The sequence below is a fragment of the Pelobates fuscus genome, chromosome 6 (assembly GCF_036172605.1).
Source record: "Pelobates fuscus isolate aPelFus1 chromosome 6, aPelFus1.pri, whole genome shotgun sequence".
NCBI lineage: Eukaryota > Metazoa > Chordata > Amphibia > Anura > Pelobatidae > Pelobates > Pelobates fuscus.
The window spans coordinates 46,605,401-46,623,217 of record NC_086322.1 but is presented as its reverse complement, the minus strand read 5'-3'; the positions used below and the strand labels follow the sequence as shown (position 1 = coordinate 46,623,217).

General features: G+C 41.5%; 1 protein-coding gene across 11 annotated transcripts in view; it reads left to right on the top strand.

Moving 5' to 3' along the window:
- CTBP1 (C-terminal binding protein 1) overlaps nt 1-17,817 on the top strand; it is a 583,387-nt gene that overhangs the window by 541,515 nt on the left and 24,055 nt on the right. For all 11 annotated transcript variants that reach the window (XM_063457649.1, XM_063457648.1, XM_063457656.1 and 8 more), the window contains one exon: nt 2,364-2,570. In XM_063457649.1, the coding sequence (XP_063313719.1) occupies nt 2,364-2,570 (207 nt within the window). The remainder of the gene's footprint in view (nt 1-2,363; nt 2,571-17,817) is intronic.

Sequence of the window (17,817 nt, the reverse complement as noted above, 5' to 3'; positions counted from 1 at the left end):
CTGTTCATACCTATTTGGAGAAACTGACTGGCACAGTAACGCGATTGCCATGCATATGCAATAGCCTCCCAATGCTTTGCAAATGCACAGAGAGACGGGCATGCTGGGAAAATTAAAGGACTACTCCACAGCCTAAATGGAGAAACAAATAAATAAAAAAATTAAAAAAGTATGATTAACTGCTTAGTAGATATACCCAATGAATAAATTTTTCATGCATATATTAATTGGGAAATAAAACCGCGACAGAACTACCGGAGCCTGCACGCTAAGGGAGCTCATTGGGTGGCCCCTGCACTTAGGGCAAATTGGTGGGCATGTGTACTCCTTGTGCATTGTGGCCCTTTAACAGCGTGACCGGGCCCCTTCATATTGGCAGCCTGTGCTGGGAAGAAGTGCGAGTGTGTCACTTACTCCCAGCTTAAACAGAGCCATGAAGGAGGGATGGAGAGGAGGGGGCGCGCAACAGCCTCAGTCAGCAGAAGCCACCCTCCTGCAACCATAAGGTCGGAAACAGTAGGCTGGTTAAAAAAAATGACATGCATGTGTCTGTGTGTTTGTGTATATGTGCATGTGTGTCTGTGTGTGTGTGTGTGTGTGTGTGTGTCTGTATATCTGTATCAGTGTGTCATTGTTTTGATACCGGAGAAACTGACGGAAGCCAAGCACAGAGAGATGGACACAGGTTTCTTCAGGAAGGAAGAGATTCTTTATTGGATCACCGATCGGGACTCAGAGGGACTAGCGTCACCAAAATACCACAAGTTCTGAGCCCCGGACAATAGTGCAGGCTCCTTATATAGGCATATAACTCCTCCCATATTAAGCTCCACCCGCACATTCTCTTAACCAATCAACACAAATAAGAATTAACTTCCTGTTTGACCGCATGGCTTGTCCAGCACAATGGAGGAGGGGAATACTATATCCTGTATTCTTGCACATGCTCCGTACACTACTGATCGTATCTTGCCACGTGCAACCAACTGATCGATACGTCAGCATATGCACGTACACATGCCACGTGGTAATCTCGGCCTACTAAATTTATTTTTACCGAGATTCCACCACAGTTTGTCTGTGTGTATGCGCATACATCCCTGCATTTAAACGTCAACACTACATACAAACACACCTCTGTATTAAAACACCAACAATATATACAAACACAACCCTGAATTCAAAAACAAACATGACACGTAAGTATACCACTGCTTTCAAGTGGCAACTGTACATAACACTACATACAGAATTACTCCTACATTCACTCACACATACTCCATACAAAAACAAACTTACATTCAAACACACAAACACTGCTCATTGCTAAATACAAACCTGCAAGGATGGGCAAATGGTAGATTCCCAACTGGCAAAGCATTGTGTGACTTGTACAACAGATGGGATCTACCTTTTGGTCATCCTTGCGATGGGGGGTTTTGCCATTAGGAAGAAACATCCCTGGCTGTCTAAATTAATAAAATACCCACCTAGTTGTTGTTTATAGAACTATTGAAAATAATCCCGTAGTGTGCGCATGCTCTTTTATATCACTTTTTAACCAAATGTCTGAGAGCGGACTTGGTTTCTAGGTCCATACATTTCCAATACTCTGAGGAAGTAGACGTGTAAATTACTGGCCTAGGCTGCAAATCTACTCCAGTAAACATTTCAATGGGGAAGGAGAGTAAATTGTCATTATCAGAGATGTGGCAGTTCCTCTTTTAGAACAGTCCGTTTCTAGCATATAGTTGCTTAAAGGCACAACTGTGTCACAACATTTTCAGGATAAAGTAGGAAGCTACTTCTGGTTGTTTTTTCCCACTGCTATTAAGCATTCTACAAAGTTAAAAAAATACCTGTAAGCAATATTTTAACGTCATAAATATTTTCGGAGTCAGTGTTTACATTAAACATTATTGTTAAAAGGGTATTTTCAGCCCATCTGTCATTCAATTCAAGATGAAATCAGTAGTGATGATGTGTGGTGCCAATGCGGAGAGTTGCTGCAGTGGGGGTACTGGACACATGTAGTAGTATAGTAACACATGGGCGCCGTCCTGCCCAGTTCCCATGCCATTCATGTAGTAGGCTGTCTCTGATGATGATGTCATAGAAGTGATGTAAGTTGCTTCCCAAACGACTTACTTTTTGTATATGTTGATTTGCAGGTTATTTGGCCATCATTCATATTTACATAACTGTTAAACTTTCCTATGATAAAAATAACTTTCTATTGATCTAGAGAAAAATAAATGCATTAACTCCTTATCTGGCAACCATATTGATAATGCATCGTTTATTTGATTTTTTTTTTCTTTTTCTTTTTATGGGTTCTATCAAACTGTTTCTTGATCTTTAAGGTATTGCTGTATGTAATGTGCCAGCCGCTTCCGTAGAAGAGACGGCGGATTCTACAATGTGCCACATTTTGAACTTGTATAGGAGAACCACGTGGCTGCACCAGGCATTACGGGAAGGCACACGGGTGCAGAGCGTTGAGCAGATCAGAGAGGTTGCTTCAGGAGCAGCACGAATTCGAGGGGAGACATTAGGCATCATAGGACTGGGTAAGCACCTTAATTGCTAAGCACCTTAATTAATTAAGGGTAATTAATTAAGGGTAAGCACCTTAATTGCTATGTGTGTTTTTTTTGTTTGTTTTTTTTAATTCAGGATTTTTTTATCTGATCATTTGTTCATACATACATACACACACATGCACTGTATTAATGGAACACTCCAAGCACCAAAACCATTACTGCCCACTGTCATGGTGCCGTCCCACGTTAAGATGTAGCATTGTTGTGGCACAGGTGGTCAGATTATCAACTGCCTCTGGTTTCCTTCAGCAACAGAATCCAAATTGCTCTGGTGAGCCGATGTAGGACCACGCTTAGTGGCTGAGAGCTCTCAACTGACACCCTTAACCGGTTATTGCATTTCTGCATTGTTCTAAGCAGTGACATTTTGTTTCTGTTGGAGCTAAGAGCTGGATTTAGCTCTGGTAAATGTGATTAATATCTACATCATTAATATCTCAATATGATTTTATATACCGTACATACTGTACCATTGGAGTCCTTCTCTCTGCTTTTTTACATGTTCTACTGGACCCCAAGTTATGTTGGATATAGGAACTGCTATCAACAGTTTGCTATTTATTTTAAAGTCTATTTAGATTATTTTATCTGGACATTAAAATTACCTTCTTCTCTCTTTGAATAATTATATATGTGACTGTTATATGGCCACTCCTGTATATACCATCACTGGCTCATACCACTAACATTTTAAAAGAACAAAGAGGGACGCTTTACTTTTAGGGGTGTGAGTGGGAGGTATAGCCAGGGGCGGGGCTGTTCTGAGGAATTTTAGATAACTTTCCAAAAACAATTTATACAACTAAAATGTAATGAAGCACAGGGACAATGTATGTTATTTACACAGACGGATTTATAAACACAAGTATTGTTGTTTAAAGACACATTGATATGAGTATTATTGCTGTGGAGCTCTGTTACACACTCACACACCTACAATATGGAGCTATTAGAAAAGAGAAACATGAGCCTAAAATAGGGACTGCCTCTCTTAAATAGGGACACTTGCTAGGTATGCAGTTGGGGGAGGGGGGCAGTTATTCAATTTAATTTGGTGACCAGCTTGCAAGACTTGGGAAAGCAGGCCAGTTAAAGGGGGTATAGTTTTTTTTCTGCGCCCCTATTTAGGCATAAATTGTGTTACACTAACTGAAAGCAACTCCTATTTCAATAAACGCCCTCGAGCTGTATATATTCCTTGTCTAGTGCAAGTATTTCCTTTCATGATAAAATGACAAGTTGTATTTTTTAAGCAATACAACTTAATTCATACATTGTGCTAGGTGTAATTGTTTCCAAAAGCATCCGTCCACTCCCCAATGCTGCCTGCAGCACAATGTACAGATATAGATTACATTTCTATACCGGTTTCATCGGCCCTTGTCACCCACACCTGATGATGACATTTTTCGCTGTAATGTAAAGTATGAAATCTGAAGATTCTTTCACATTTTAAGAGATACTTTAAGACTGTTCTCAAGCTTTAACCAGAAAATCGCATTAAAAGGCGCAGCTTTTGTTAATTTACAATTTCTTGACTTGTTACACTGTGGAGCCTGTTCTATCATTACATTTATAACTAGAAAAGCTACAATTTCTGGGGAAATTGTGTGAAGTGTTCTTGCCTCCACCAGTAGTCTACAACTGGAGTGGGCGGAGTAACTGTTATTTATTTATATAGCACATTTAATTGCAACGTTGTTGCCCAAAGTGCTTCACAGTTACATTAAAACATACATTTATAAAAACATTAGCAGGTGTACAAAAGGCCCTGTCTATGACATCACGTGCTGCTCCAGACTGGCACAGGTCAGAGTATTTTGGCGGTTGCCATCTTCAAACGGGTGTGTTTTAAAAACTATACATCCTACAGTGAAGAACTTTATATTGTGAGAATCACAAGACCCAGACCTACATTTTAATGCATAGTATGTCTCTGAAGTATTAAAAATGAACACAGTCATAGTTTAGAAATTGCCCTTAAAGTTTGAGCTGTCTAGAATGGAGTTTCAATGAATGTCAAAGGACGGCGTGAGTTGCAAACAAATGGTCATATTGTGAAAACTATCAGGGCTATGGCTTAGCCGTAGTTTTTTTTAATTTTTAGTGGCAGCACGGATAGCTGAACATTTTGATATAAGATTTGTGTAGATGGGCTTGAAAATGAGGGAGTGGTGGCAGTTTAGAAATCATGTCCTGATTTTTCAGCTTTTGCCAGCTCCCACTCTAGCTTTGAACATTTTGCCATTCATTCCTATGGGACCAATTTTGCCGCAAGAACGACGATATTCCGTGAACCATTCGGCAAAACGTTCCACAAAGTAATAGCAATCCCATCGGGACCAATCCGCACATTTCGGTATATTACTGTCTATGTAGTGTAAAAACTGTGGGAGGAGTTAGGGTGGTAAATTTGGCTAGAATAATATATATGAGATAACATTAAGTGGTCTTGCAATGCAAGAACACTTACCGTATATACTCGAGTATAAGCCGACCCGAATATAAGCCGAGGCCCCTAATTTTACCCCAAAAAACTGGGAAAACTTATTGACTCGAGTATAAGACTAGGGTGGGAAATGCAGCAGCTACTGGTAAATTTCTAAATAAAATTAGATCCTAAAAAAAATATATTAATTGAATATTTATTTACAGTGTGTGTATAATGAATGCAGTGTGTGCGTATGAGTGCAGTGTGTGCGTATGAGTGCAGTGTGTGCGTATGAGTGCAGTGTGTGCGTATGAGTGCAGTGTGTGCGTATGAGTGCAGTGTGTGCGTATGAGTGCAGTGTGTGCGTATGTGTGCAGCGTGTGCGTATGTGTGCAGCGTGTGTGTATGTGTGCAGCGTGTGTGTATGTGTGCAGCGTGTGTGTATGTGTGCAGCGTGTGTGTATGTGTGCAGCGTGTGTGTATGTGTGCAGCGTGTGTGTGTATGAATGCAGTGTGTGTGTGTTGCAGAGCTTTGGTGGGGGGTGGGCAATGTTATTATTTTTTAAATTATTTTCATATTTTTTTTATTATTTCTTCTTATTATTATTTATTTAATTTAATTATTTTTTTATTTTATTATTATAATTTTTTATTTTTTTTTCGTCCCCCCTCCATGCTTGATCTATGGCAGGGAGGGGGGCTCTCCTTCCCTGGTGGTCCAGGGGCATTGGCAGAGCTGTCATTGGTTCAGTGGGGGGGAGGAGGGGGGCTGGCAGAGCTGTAACTTACCTGTCCTGCAGCTCCTGTCAGCTCTCTCCTCCTCTGCGCCGTCCGTGCAGCTCTTCTGTCAGCTCCTAGTGTAAATCTCGCGAGAGCCGCGGCTCTCGCGAGATTTACACTGGGAGCTGACCGAGGTGCTGAACGGACGGCGCGGAGGAGGAGGGAGCTGACAGGAGCTGCAGGACAGGTAAGTAAACTCTCTGACAGCCCCTGTCTGTATTATGGCAATGCAAATTGCCATAATACAGACTATTGACTCGAGTATAAGCCGAGTTGGGGTTTTTCAGCACAAAAAATGTGCTGAAAAACTCGGCTTATACTCGAGTATATACGGTAAATATATATATATATATATATATATATATATATATATATATATATATATATATATATATATATATATATATATATATATATATATATATATATATATATATATATATATATATATATATATAGTGGCAGGGTCAGAGGCTTTCTATGTTAGTAACAGATTGGAGCGCTCTCTATTCCCAGCATGATAGGGTTAATTGGCGGAAGTCAGCCCTTTCAGGTGAATGTAATTAACCTGCACTAGGGGTTTAAAAGGTTAGCCTCTGAAGGCATCAGGGAGTATAACAGCTGGGAGAGAGGAGGCAGCTGACCCTGAGACCCTAAAGGAAAATGTACTGTGTAAAAGCCTGCTTAAAGTGCTGTTTAAATTGTTTAAAACTGGGAACTGGATTAGCTGGCCAGTTGGATACTTGGGAATACTGTTTAGTAAGTCTCCAAGATGGAGTAGGATTTATTTTCTTTTTGTTTTATTTATTTCTGTGAAGCACATCATGGTATAACGTGTGGAAAGTGCAAATAAACTGCATACTATTTTATCATAATGCTTGCATTTGAAGTTTGTCAAGAGCCTGGCCATCCTGCCACAAGTGATGTTAGAAGTGGGGTTAGTGTGTTAAAGGCCGTGCTGCATGCTACCACAGTGCAACAGGAAACCAACCGGCTGATAACTACTCAAATGGGGCAGATTGTGCAGCAACTCTCTAAACCTACCACAGAGGAGCAGAGCAGCGGTTCAAAGCCAATCCATGCAAATCAGTATGTGCAAAAGATGATGCCGCAAGATGATGTGGAAGCATATCTCATTGCTTTTGAGCGAACTGCTATCAGAGAGCAATGGCCTCATGCTCAATGGGCTGGCATAGTTGCACCTTTTCTGCTTGGTGATGCCCAAAAAACTTACTTTGACCTAGAGGAAGAGGCGGCTGCAAGCTATGAGATACTTGCAAAGACTGGCGTGACTCCAGTGATCCGGGCCCAAAGGTTCTACAATTGGAAATTCCAGGAACAGAAGGCACCCAGGTCACAAATGTTCGACTTGATCCATCTGGCAAGGAGATGGTTAAAACCAGAGAGCTCAACACCTGCACAAATAAATGAGACATTTAGTATTGGATCGTTTCTTGCGAGGATTACCCCAAGGCCTGCCACAGTGGGCAGGGTAGCCCTGCCACTTATGATTCAATGGTGGCGCTGGTTGAATGATGTACAGCAGTGAGAGAATTAAAATCTAAATCATCACCTACAGTACAACAGAACCAAGGACTGATTCCAGGCTCAAGGGCCTCGAACTATGGCACATTTCAAAAGCCTTTGATCCAAACCAGAGAGGCCCCGTAGTTTCCAAGGAGGGGGAACAGGGACTATAAACCCTCAAAAGGATTACAGACTAGGAGACCCCCAGTTATCTGCACTGAGTTTGGGGAGCTAGGACACGAAGGCTGTGTCCACATTTGCAAGAACCCATGGAATGTGGGTATAGTTATGTAAATGAGAGCATTTGTGGACTGATCTGTTTGGTGGGAAAACAGACTGAAACATGCATATATGATAAAACTATTTTGTTCAATGTGAAGGTAACCTTGGCTCTTGTGGACTCTGGTAGTGATATTACACTAGTGACAAGCAGTTTGATTCAGCCTTCTCAATTGATCCCAGAAAAGAAGATTAAGGTACTCTGTGTGCATGGCTGTACTGTATCGTACCCTACTACCTCTATAAATATAGGCTATCTTGGCCAAACATACCCAGTATTGGCAGCAGTTGTGCCTTAATTGGCCCATGCTCTTATTCTTGGGCGCAGTTTCCCAGGCTTGGAAAACCTTATTCAGACCCAGTGTGAATCCATAAGTGAGAGCCCTTTATGTATTTTTCCATTTACACACCCTGACTTGTTTTATGATCAATGTAAAAGGCGCAAGTCAAGGCGTGAACGAAGGGAAGATAAGCATAGGGGAACTATGAATTTACAAATGGCTTTGATTAATGAAGCTGAGAGTAATGGAGGTGTGGTCTTATCTAGTCCAAGTACTAATTCCACACCTTCAACTGAAATATTGATTGAACCCCATGTCCAAACCCTACAAAAGGTTAATATTGAGGACTTGGGCATTGGTTCAAGTCAATTTGGAAGGGAACAAGTTAATGACGTAACATTGCAAAATGCCCGTAACCAAGTTATAGAAATTAATGGTACTATGGTTGATGGGAAATCCAGAGAGATGTATCCCCGTTTCATTCTTAGAAATGACTTGCTTTATAGAGTGAGTAAAGAGGATAGGCTATAGATTGAACAGCTCTTGGTACCCAGATCTTTCAGAAGGAGGTGTTGGACCTGGCTCATTCTCACTTATTTGGGGGACACTTAGGGGTTGGATAGTTAGGAATACTGCCAATACTGCTGTTTAGTACGTCTCCAAGTTGGAGTAGGATTTATTTTCTTTTTATTTATTTCTGTGAAGCACAGCATTGTATAACTTGTGCAAATAAACTGCAGTACTATTTTATCCTGACGCTTGCATTTTAAGTTTATTGTCAAGAGCCTGGCCATCCTGCCACAGAATGTTATTAAACAACTTCATGATAGACAACATGCCAGTCATACAAAATTAAGTCCTGCGCTCAAACTCCCATTACTCCTGGGCAGCAGCAATGATTATAGTACATTACAGCCCCTATACATACAATAAATACAATAAAAAAAACAAAGGAAAATTGTTACTTGCGTACTATCCCAAACCCCTACACACATTTAAATAACTGCAGTTTTTTTTTAGTTTCACTCCAATGGCCTTGGCATAGCAGGTACACTTTAATGGCCACTGCAGTGATACTAAAAAACCCTCCAGTTATTTTTAAATGTGCATAGGGATTTGGGATAGCGCACAAGCAACTTTGTTCTTTATTTTGCCATAAAGGGTTTAACAAGCTTATAGGCGCGCAGGTGTCTTAGTTACTCTGTAGCAGTGATGGTTAACCTGTGCAAGCTAGATACTGCTTTATGTTTCCAGTGATGCTCAGTCAGACTAATGTTTATCTGATTATCATGGGAATTGTAGTTCATATTTCATTAGCGGTCATTGTTTTCAGAAGGGCCAATTTGTGACACACGTTTATTCTTGTTTTGTGTCTTTGGTAATCATCTTACCCCAGCCTGAAATGGTTCATTCATTTCCTGTTGATATGAGCCGTGTTGGAATATGGTGCAGTGTTTAATCGTGTTTTTGTGTGACATCCTGTGCAATGCATTAACTCGAGCTCGCACATTTTGTAATCCAGCAAACAGAACCGCAGGGTGCCAAGTCCTCACTTAGTAACTTCTCGTCTTCTGTGATGGATTCATGTTGGTGTTTTCAAAGCTCTATGTATCCTTTAATGTCTCCTAAAGTAGAAACCTATTCCTGCAAACCCGGGAGGGAGATGGCACTTAAGAAATATTCAGTCTAGCTACTTGGGTTTTTTTTCTAGAAGGCTGTTCTGTATTCTATATATTGGATTCTGCCAGGCTGGTCCTGTATTGGGTCTCTTACAAATCCAGAGGAGTTTCATCTGCTAGTGTTTACTCTTTGTGTTGAAAGTCCACCACAAAACAATGTAAGGGTTGAGCATAATACCTGTGCACCGTAGTTTGAATGGGAACCAGTAGCATAAAATACCGCCCGCCCGCCCGCCATGTATAGTTATGAAGAAGTTGTAAGGTGCTGCAATGCATACAGATATGGTCAGAGGGAAACATTGACATTCACAAATGTCTGACTTTGTTGTTGTTCCTTTTTGTAATCTTCTGATTCTGCCGTTTAGTTTTCTTCGAAAAGTAGAGGAAAATGACTAATTCTAGCAAAAGTAAGAAATAAACTTTGTTTACAAATGGCGTATTCCCTGGGGTTGGTTACATTTCACAGGTTCTAGTAGGGGATGTCCCTAGCTCATGTCTTATAGGCTTGTACCAGGCTTGGTTTTCCTTTTAATGGATTCTCACCCAGTTATTAGCCAGGCCTGTTACCATTCGTTTTAAAAATGAATATATTGAGAACTGTGTATATACATTGTAATGGTTTGAAACATTATCATGTGTGTGACGTCACACGTGTACTTAACCAAACTGTTTTTGTAAATTAACAAATAAAACCTTCCAAAAACAAAAGGGGCACAAGTACATGTATGCTCTAGAGATTACCAGGTGCATATAAAAGATAATAACGTTTTGTGATCTTTATCTGCAAACCTATAGAGCTAACCCAAACTGTCTGTATTGAAGAAGATGCAATCTGTTTGTTAATCCCCTTCCTATGTACTTATTGCGTTCTCCTGCCAAGGTTCAGCTAACTCCCTGGTGGTCTTCTGTCACTCATCTGTTTTTGTCATATGATGTATGGTCCCCTGTTTGCGTCTTCTCTTCATCTGTCTATTGTGGAACCCTGGTTAGTTTGGGACTCAATTCACTTAAGCCTTTTTTTTTTTTTTTTTTTTTTCAAATAATTTTTATTAAAGTTTTACATATTTGTACAACAACACGAACATAAACATTGTATTGGGGGTAGGAAGGGAAGGGGAACTTGGAAATGGAAAGGAATAACCATCCAGCATTAAAATAGGCATAACAGTGTATATGGCAAAAAAAAAAAAATGATGTTTTTACATCAATGCACTTTAATAAGAAATATGTCAAAGACCATATGCTGTTTTGATTTTTTCTTCCCACTTATCCCAATTGTATTTTAATATTGGGAAATCACGCATATTGGCTCTATGCGATAATTCGTGTGCCTTGTTTTCTAGAATCAAATTAAAAACTTCCCTGAGAGATGGCACATTTTGGGACTTCCAATGTCTAGGTAAATGTGGCCTATGATAATTTTGTCTGATCTATTAATGGACTCTGGGAGTTTTTTAAATAAGGCTAGTTCCGAGGTTAAAATGCTAATGGTTCTGTCCACTTTAATAATTAGGTCGTGAATCATTTTCCAATATTTAGTTAATTTAGGACACTTAAGCCTTTTTGTACACCCCTGTGTTGTGTATATAATCGCATTATATTTCTGTTCGATATAACCTTTTATTTTCTTCTTTTTTTCCCCCTTTTCAAAAAAAAGGGTTTGACTTTTTCAAACTAGATTCCAGACCTTGGATCCAAAGTTAGAGGGGGATGAGGGGGGCGGGGGGTTGAATCAGAATAAGGGAACATTGTACTATTTCCATTTAGACTGCGGTGGCCAAAAACTGTCAATTTGAGCTGTGCATCTTCCAACTTGTAATGGAAAATTTGGCACAACATAGTGCACTGAGTTAGGAAGCCGAAACCTGCCAAGTCTGAGCTGTCGCAGTCCCAATATGTGCTCTCCATCAACAATTAGACACTACATAAATTCCACACATGTGTACACATGTACCATACAGGGATCTGCCGACAAATAATAAACCAAACCAGCCGCTGCCCTTAAGAACTTAGTGTTATACAGGGATGCAAAAACATGCCCTCCCTGGTTATTTAAAGATACACCAAATCACAAATACAAAAATAAGAAAAAAAAAAAAATCACTGTTTAATAGATATACATGCATTTAAAGGGACACTATAGGGTCAGGAATACAAACATGTATTCCTGACCTTGTAGTGTTAACACCACATATTAGGCCCCCGGTTCCCCCTTAAAGAGTTAAAACGTACCTTTATTCCAATCTCCTAGAGCTGCATTGACTTGTTGTGCAGCACTGACACAGAAAGCACCTCTAGTGGCAGTCTGAGTGACTGCCACTAAATGTTTTCCTAGGCAGTAATGTGAACACTGTCTTTAGTCTGAAACTTTTTCTGCACTTTTTTTGTAAAATGGAAAAAAGAGGACATGCTCTTAATACATAAAGCTTCATCAAGCTAAAGTGCTTTATGTATTTGGGTTGTCCCTTTAAATCTACAGTCCCCATAATTTCCTAATGACCGTGATTTAAATTAATCATAATTTAAGTCAAACAGCTGGGGTGCATAGGTATTTGACTTATGAGTAAAGATAATAAAGTTGTGCATTTGCATAATATCCAAACATTCTCTGTACACAGTGCAAGCTAAACAAATAATCTAAAATAAGGTTTTCACTTGGCTGTATCCTACCACCACAGTCACATGTTTTGTTAGTGCAGTCTTCTACTGTAGAACGATGATCAGGTTGCAGATACATCCATTGGAAGCCTACAAAATTAACAAGGGGAAAGGAAAATGTTAAATATGAAAGCCATGCACTTTATTATTTTAGATCAATAGGCATCTTAGAAGTCAGGTAACTTTACAAAAATATATTATTTTGTTATAAATACAAACATTATAAAAATATACAGGACCAAACTTATTGTTTGGTAACCAGCGAATTAACTCCTTCCTGACCGAAGACGGAAATTTTCTGTCAGCCTTGTCCTTGCGTTAAGGACCGTTGACGGAAAATTTCCGTAATTAACTAAAGTTAACCCCAGACCGAGGCAGACCGGGAGCACCGGATCACGCTGTCCCTGCAGCAGTGATCGCTTTGGAAGGCTGTCAGAGCGAGCACATGTGCTCACGATCCGCCTCCCCGCTCTTCCACGTGCAGGGAGACGGATCACTGTTAAATCCCACCCCCCTTGCCCCTGCTTTTTTTTAATAAAATGAACCCCTTCCCTGCCAATTGATCACTGGCCACAGTGATCAATTGGCAGGGATTACATTTTGCTTGAGAAAGCCCCGAGAGGCGGGGCGAAACATGTAGCACGCCAAACCCAGAAGTCACTACATGTGGATGGAGAGTCTGTTATCAGCTGGAATACACAGTGTAATAGGACTTGTATGGTTTATTCACTGATACCCAGGACTATATTTGATCTACTCCTACACCACTTTTTTTTATTATTTTTACCATTGATATATTTGTTTATTTGACAATTAAAGAAATATTTTTGTATACTTCAACTATTCGGCTGAGAGTGAGTTCACCTTTGAATTTGTATTCTTGATTTCTTGGAGGTTATTTATATCAGAACTCCTTGTAGGTTGCTGCATCATCATAATATTATTTTATCATTATTTAGCTGATTCCCTATTGCGCCAACTTATTCCTTACACCATTTTTTTTTTTTTAGGGATTACATTTTACTGTCATCTGATTTTTATTTATTTATTTTTTTTTTTTAATCCCTGAGGGTTATTTTTTTTTTTTAACCCCCTCAGGGGTTAAATTAATTTTATTAATTAATTTAAATATTTTAAAATTATATATTTAGTTAGCTGGGATGGGTGGAAGTTAGTGAGGAATTGGAAATTTGGTGTTAGGCTAACTAGGGGTTAACGTTAACATTTTTAAAATAAGCTTTAAAAAGTTAAACGATACTAAAACATTTTTTTTAAACTTTAATTAAAAAAAATACAAAAATACCACCCCACTTTACCCAGTCCAAATAAAAATTAACCCCTTTCCTGCCAGTTGATCAGTGCCTACAGTGATCAAAATACAGATCACAGTATTATACTGTGATCTAATTTTTTTTTAACCCCCTGAGGACTTATATTTATTTTTCAACCCTCAGGGGTTCAATTATTTAATTAATTTAAATGTTTTATAATTATATATTTTGCTAGCTGGGTTGAGTGGGAGTTATGGGAAAGTGGGGAATTTAATGTTAGTTCTGTTTACTGCTAGTTAGGGGTTAACGGTAAAAGATTATACTAAACGCCGGGGGGCAGCATAGCACGTCCCCCTACCTTCCATTCCGGCCCCCCTGGGCCATATGATCGCAAGGTCCTTGCGAGGACCTCGCGTTCACACGGACGGCATAGCCGTCCATAGCAACACCAGCAGGGGGCGTGCCTGTAATGACAGGTACTCCCCCTGCTGCCTGAAAATAAAAATAAAAAAAGTTAATAACTGTTTGAAATACAATTATATATACTTAGATCATATATGATCGAAGTATATATAATTTGCACACCCACTTTAATATTTATATATAATTATATATTAAAATCAAAATACACGTAGAATATTGATTAAATATATATGTAAATATGTTAAAAAAATAAATGTGTAATTTCGTTCGAACTGTATTTTTTTTTTTTTTAAAGATTCTTTATTTTTCATTTTTCATTCTTCATAAACAAAGGTTGATGAACGTTTTACAGAAAAAAAGAGGTTGGTTAGTCAGGGGGTAACAATGATACGACACATGTTTATTTACACATAACTCTGGCATTGTGTTTGGTATCTCATACATTATATTTCCTTGGGGACTTGAGAGTTGGGAGGTTCGTGTGTATGACCTTACGGGTCATGTTCTCTTTGGTCAGCTGTTGTTGCGGAGGTTTAGGTCGGTTATGATGTTTCTGACCAGGTAACGGTCCCGAAGTTTGCCAGTTAATAGAGACAAGTTAGGTTGTAGGCTTGTTGGGTCAGGTATTTTGATGACGGTCGTTCTATTGTTGGGGGAAGGGGGAACATTTGTCTTGGGAATTACGGCCTTTGGGTCGTTTAGTGACTGTGGCGATGGCGGCATGGCCTGGTAGGTGGGTTGGGTGCTGTGGGGAGGGGGAGTGTTGGGTAGGTGGGTTGTTAAGGGTGGGGAGAGGGTTGTGAAGAGGGGGGTTAGAGGCTGCTGCCCTCCTGGGTACCCCCCCCCGAGCCCAGGGTGGGTGGGAGTGGTGTGGGGTTGGCTGGTTAGGTGTGTGTCTTCGCATTCGTTCTATGTTGGTGGTGTTGGTTGTGTGATCTGGTAGATCACCATGGAGGGTTACTGTGGCCTTCTAGCCATGGGTCCCAAACTTTGTGGAATGATTTAGGGGTGTCGTGTATCTGTGCTGTCATTCTGTCCATATCTATACTATCTGTGATTTTTGCGTATATTTGAGGGTGGGTGGGTATACGTGATGTGGACCAGTGTTCTGCAATTGCTCTGCGTGTGGCAAGGGTCACTCTTGCTATGAGTTTATTTTCATTGCGGGTGAAGCTATCCAGCGGTTTGGAGAGTAGAAGAGCCCATGGGTCGAGGGGTACTGGCTTGTCCAGTAGTCTGGATAGGAGGGCCGTTATCGTTAGCCATAAGGGGGTAAGTTTAGGGCACGTCCACCAGCAGTGGAGGAAAGTGCCTGTTTCGCCACATAATTTCCAGCAGAGGTTGGTGGGGCACTGTTTCATGGCTTTTAGGCGGTAGGGAGTGAGGTACCATCTGAAGAGCATTTTGTATGCCTGCTCTTGATGGGTGACGCATATTGAAATGGATTTGGTAGATGCCCAGATGTCAGCCCAATCTGAGGGGTCTTCGGGGGGTCCCAGGTCTTTCTCCCAGGCCGTGATGTATGGGAGGGATACCTGTGTATGGTGTGTGGTTAGAGTCTGGTATATGGTTGATATTTGGCTCTTTCTGAATGGTGAGTGGAGGGTGTCCCTTTCAAAACTGGTCAGGGATGAGGTTGCTGCTAAGCGGACTGTGTCTGTTGCTGCGAAGCTTCGAAGTTGGAGGTAGCGGAAGTAGTCGTATGTGGTTAGGGTTTCGGGGTTGGGGATGTCGGTGTATTGCAGGGGCTTTCCATTGGGGTAAAGGTGTCCTAGTCGAACTATGTCGCGGTCTTCGAAGTGGGCGTAGTCTTGTGGAGTGAGGCCTGGTGGAAACATTCTGTTGCGGAGGATTGGGGTGAGAGGTGATAGGCCCGTGGACAGCTCGAATTTGTCGCTTAGGTGGTCCCAGAGGTCTAGGGAGTGGGTGATTGTTGGGGAGGTGGGGGGTGGCAGCGATCTGTATTTTTTTTGGAGCCACATGTATTGGGAGGGGTGTTCTTTACCAAAGATGAGATGTTCTAAGTCTACCCAACGTTTGTGTGAGGGGGGAAGGTGCCAGTGTTGAATTTGGGTGAGGTGAGCCGCATGGAGGTAGAGTGTAAGGTTGGGGAGGCCTAGCCCTCCGGAGGGTTTGGGTACGTATAGTGTGGATCTACGGACTCGGGGTTTTTTCCCGTTCCAGATGAATCGGTCTATGGCAGTTTGCAGTTGTTTGAGGTCTGTTTTTTTACAGGGGATGGGTAGTGCTTGGAAGGCATAGAGGAATTTGGGTAGGAGGTTCATTTTAACCGATGCTATTCTCCCTAGCCAAGATATGGTCATCGGTTTCCAGCGTTCCAGATTTAGGAATGCTTTTTGGAATAGTGGGGGGTAGTTGGCTGTGTATAGGGTAGAGGTGTCGTTGGTGATTTGGACCCCTAGATAGGTGATCGCTGATGGGCATAGTCTGAAGGGGAAGTCCCGTTTCAGGATGTGGATAGTTGATTCCGAGAGGTTAAGCGGCATAAGGTCTGATTTAGTGGCGTTGAGTTGATATCCGGAGATTTTTGAGTAGCTTTGTAGGGTTGTTAGGAGGGTGGTTAGGGTCGGGACGGGGTTAGTCAGGGTAAGGAGGATGTCGTCTGCGTATGCTGCGATTGTGAATGTTTCGTCCCTGATCCGGAGCCCTTCTATGTGTGGGTCATTACGTATGGTCTCCAGCAGGGGTTCAAGGGAGATGGCGAATAGTAAAGGGGACAGGGGGCAACCTTGACGGGTTCCATTCAGTATGGGGAAGGAAGGTGGGGTGATGTTGGGGATTAGGAGGTGTGCGGTCGGTGTGTGGTACATTGCTTTTAGAAAAAGGGTGAATTCTTGTGGGAATCCGAATTTGTGGAGTACTGTAAAGAGGTATGGCCAGAGAAGGCGGTCGAAGGCCTTCTCGGCGTCTAGGGAGAGTATCGTGGTGGGGAGGCGTTTATGATTGGCATACCAGATGAGGTCTATAGCTCGTCTGGTATTGTCTTGTGCTTGTCTTTGAGGGATAAAACCTACTTGGTCTGGGTTGATAAGTTTTGGTAAGAGGGGGTTGATTCTTGTCGTCATCACTTTGGTCAGGAGTTTTAAGTCTATGTTCAGGAGTGAGATGGGGCGGAAGTGGCCTGGGTCTTCGTGGGTCTTACCGGGTTTGGGTAGGAGAGTAATGTTCGCTCGCGTCATGTCGGGGGGTAGTGGGGTGCCTTTGAGCATTTCGTTAAATACTTTGCATAGTCGTGGGGTGAGTATGTCTCCAAATGTTTTGTAGTAGATGGCTGTCAGGCAGTCAGGGCCAGGGCTTTTATTGGGTTTTAAGGTTTTTATAGCTGCTTGCAGTTCTTCTGGGGTGATGTCTGCGGAGATTATCGTTCTAGCTGTGTCTGTGAGGGAGGGGAGGGAGAGTGTTTTGAGGAAGTTGTCTGTTAAGGTTTGGGTGAGGTCGGTTCGGGGGTTCGGGGTGTGGTTGTAGAGGGACGTAAAGTAGTCTTGGAATGTCTTCCCGATTGTGTGGGGGTCTCTACTCAGTGTGCCGTCTGATGTACGAATCTTGGAGATTCGTTTCGAGTCCGTTAGGTGCTTGAGGCGTTTTGCTAGCATCGAGTCTGCTTTGTTACCCTTCTCGTAGTATTTTTGTTTGGTCCATGTGAGTGCTTTAGCTGTGGCTGAGAGTGAGAGGCGTTTGAGCAGGGTCCTGGCTGCTGAGAGCTGGTCAAAAAGAGAGGGAGTTGGGTTTTGTTTGTGTAGAGTTTCTAGACGGCCTATTTCAGAGATAGTGTCCATGAGTTGTCTGTTGTGTTGTTTTTTGCGTGTCGTTGCAATGGCTATTAATTTGCCTCTTATGACCGGTTTGTGGGCCGCCCAAAGGGTG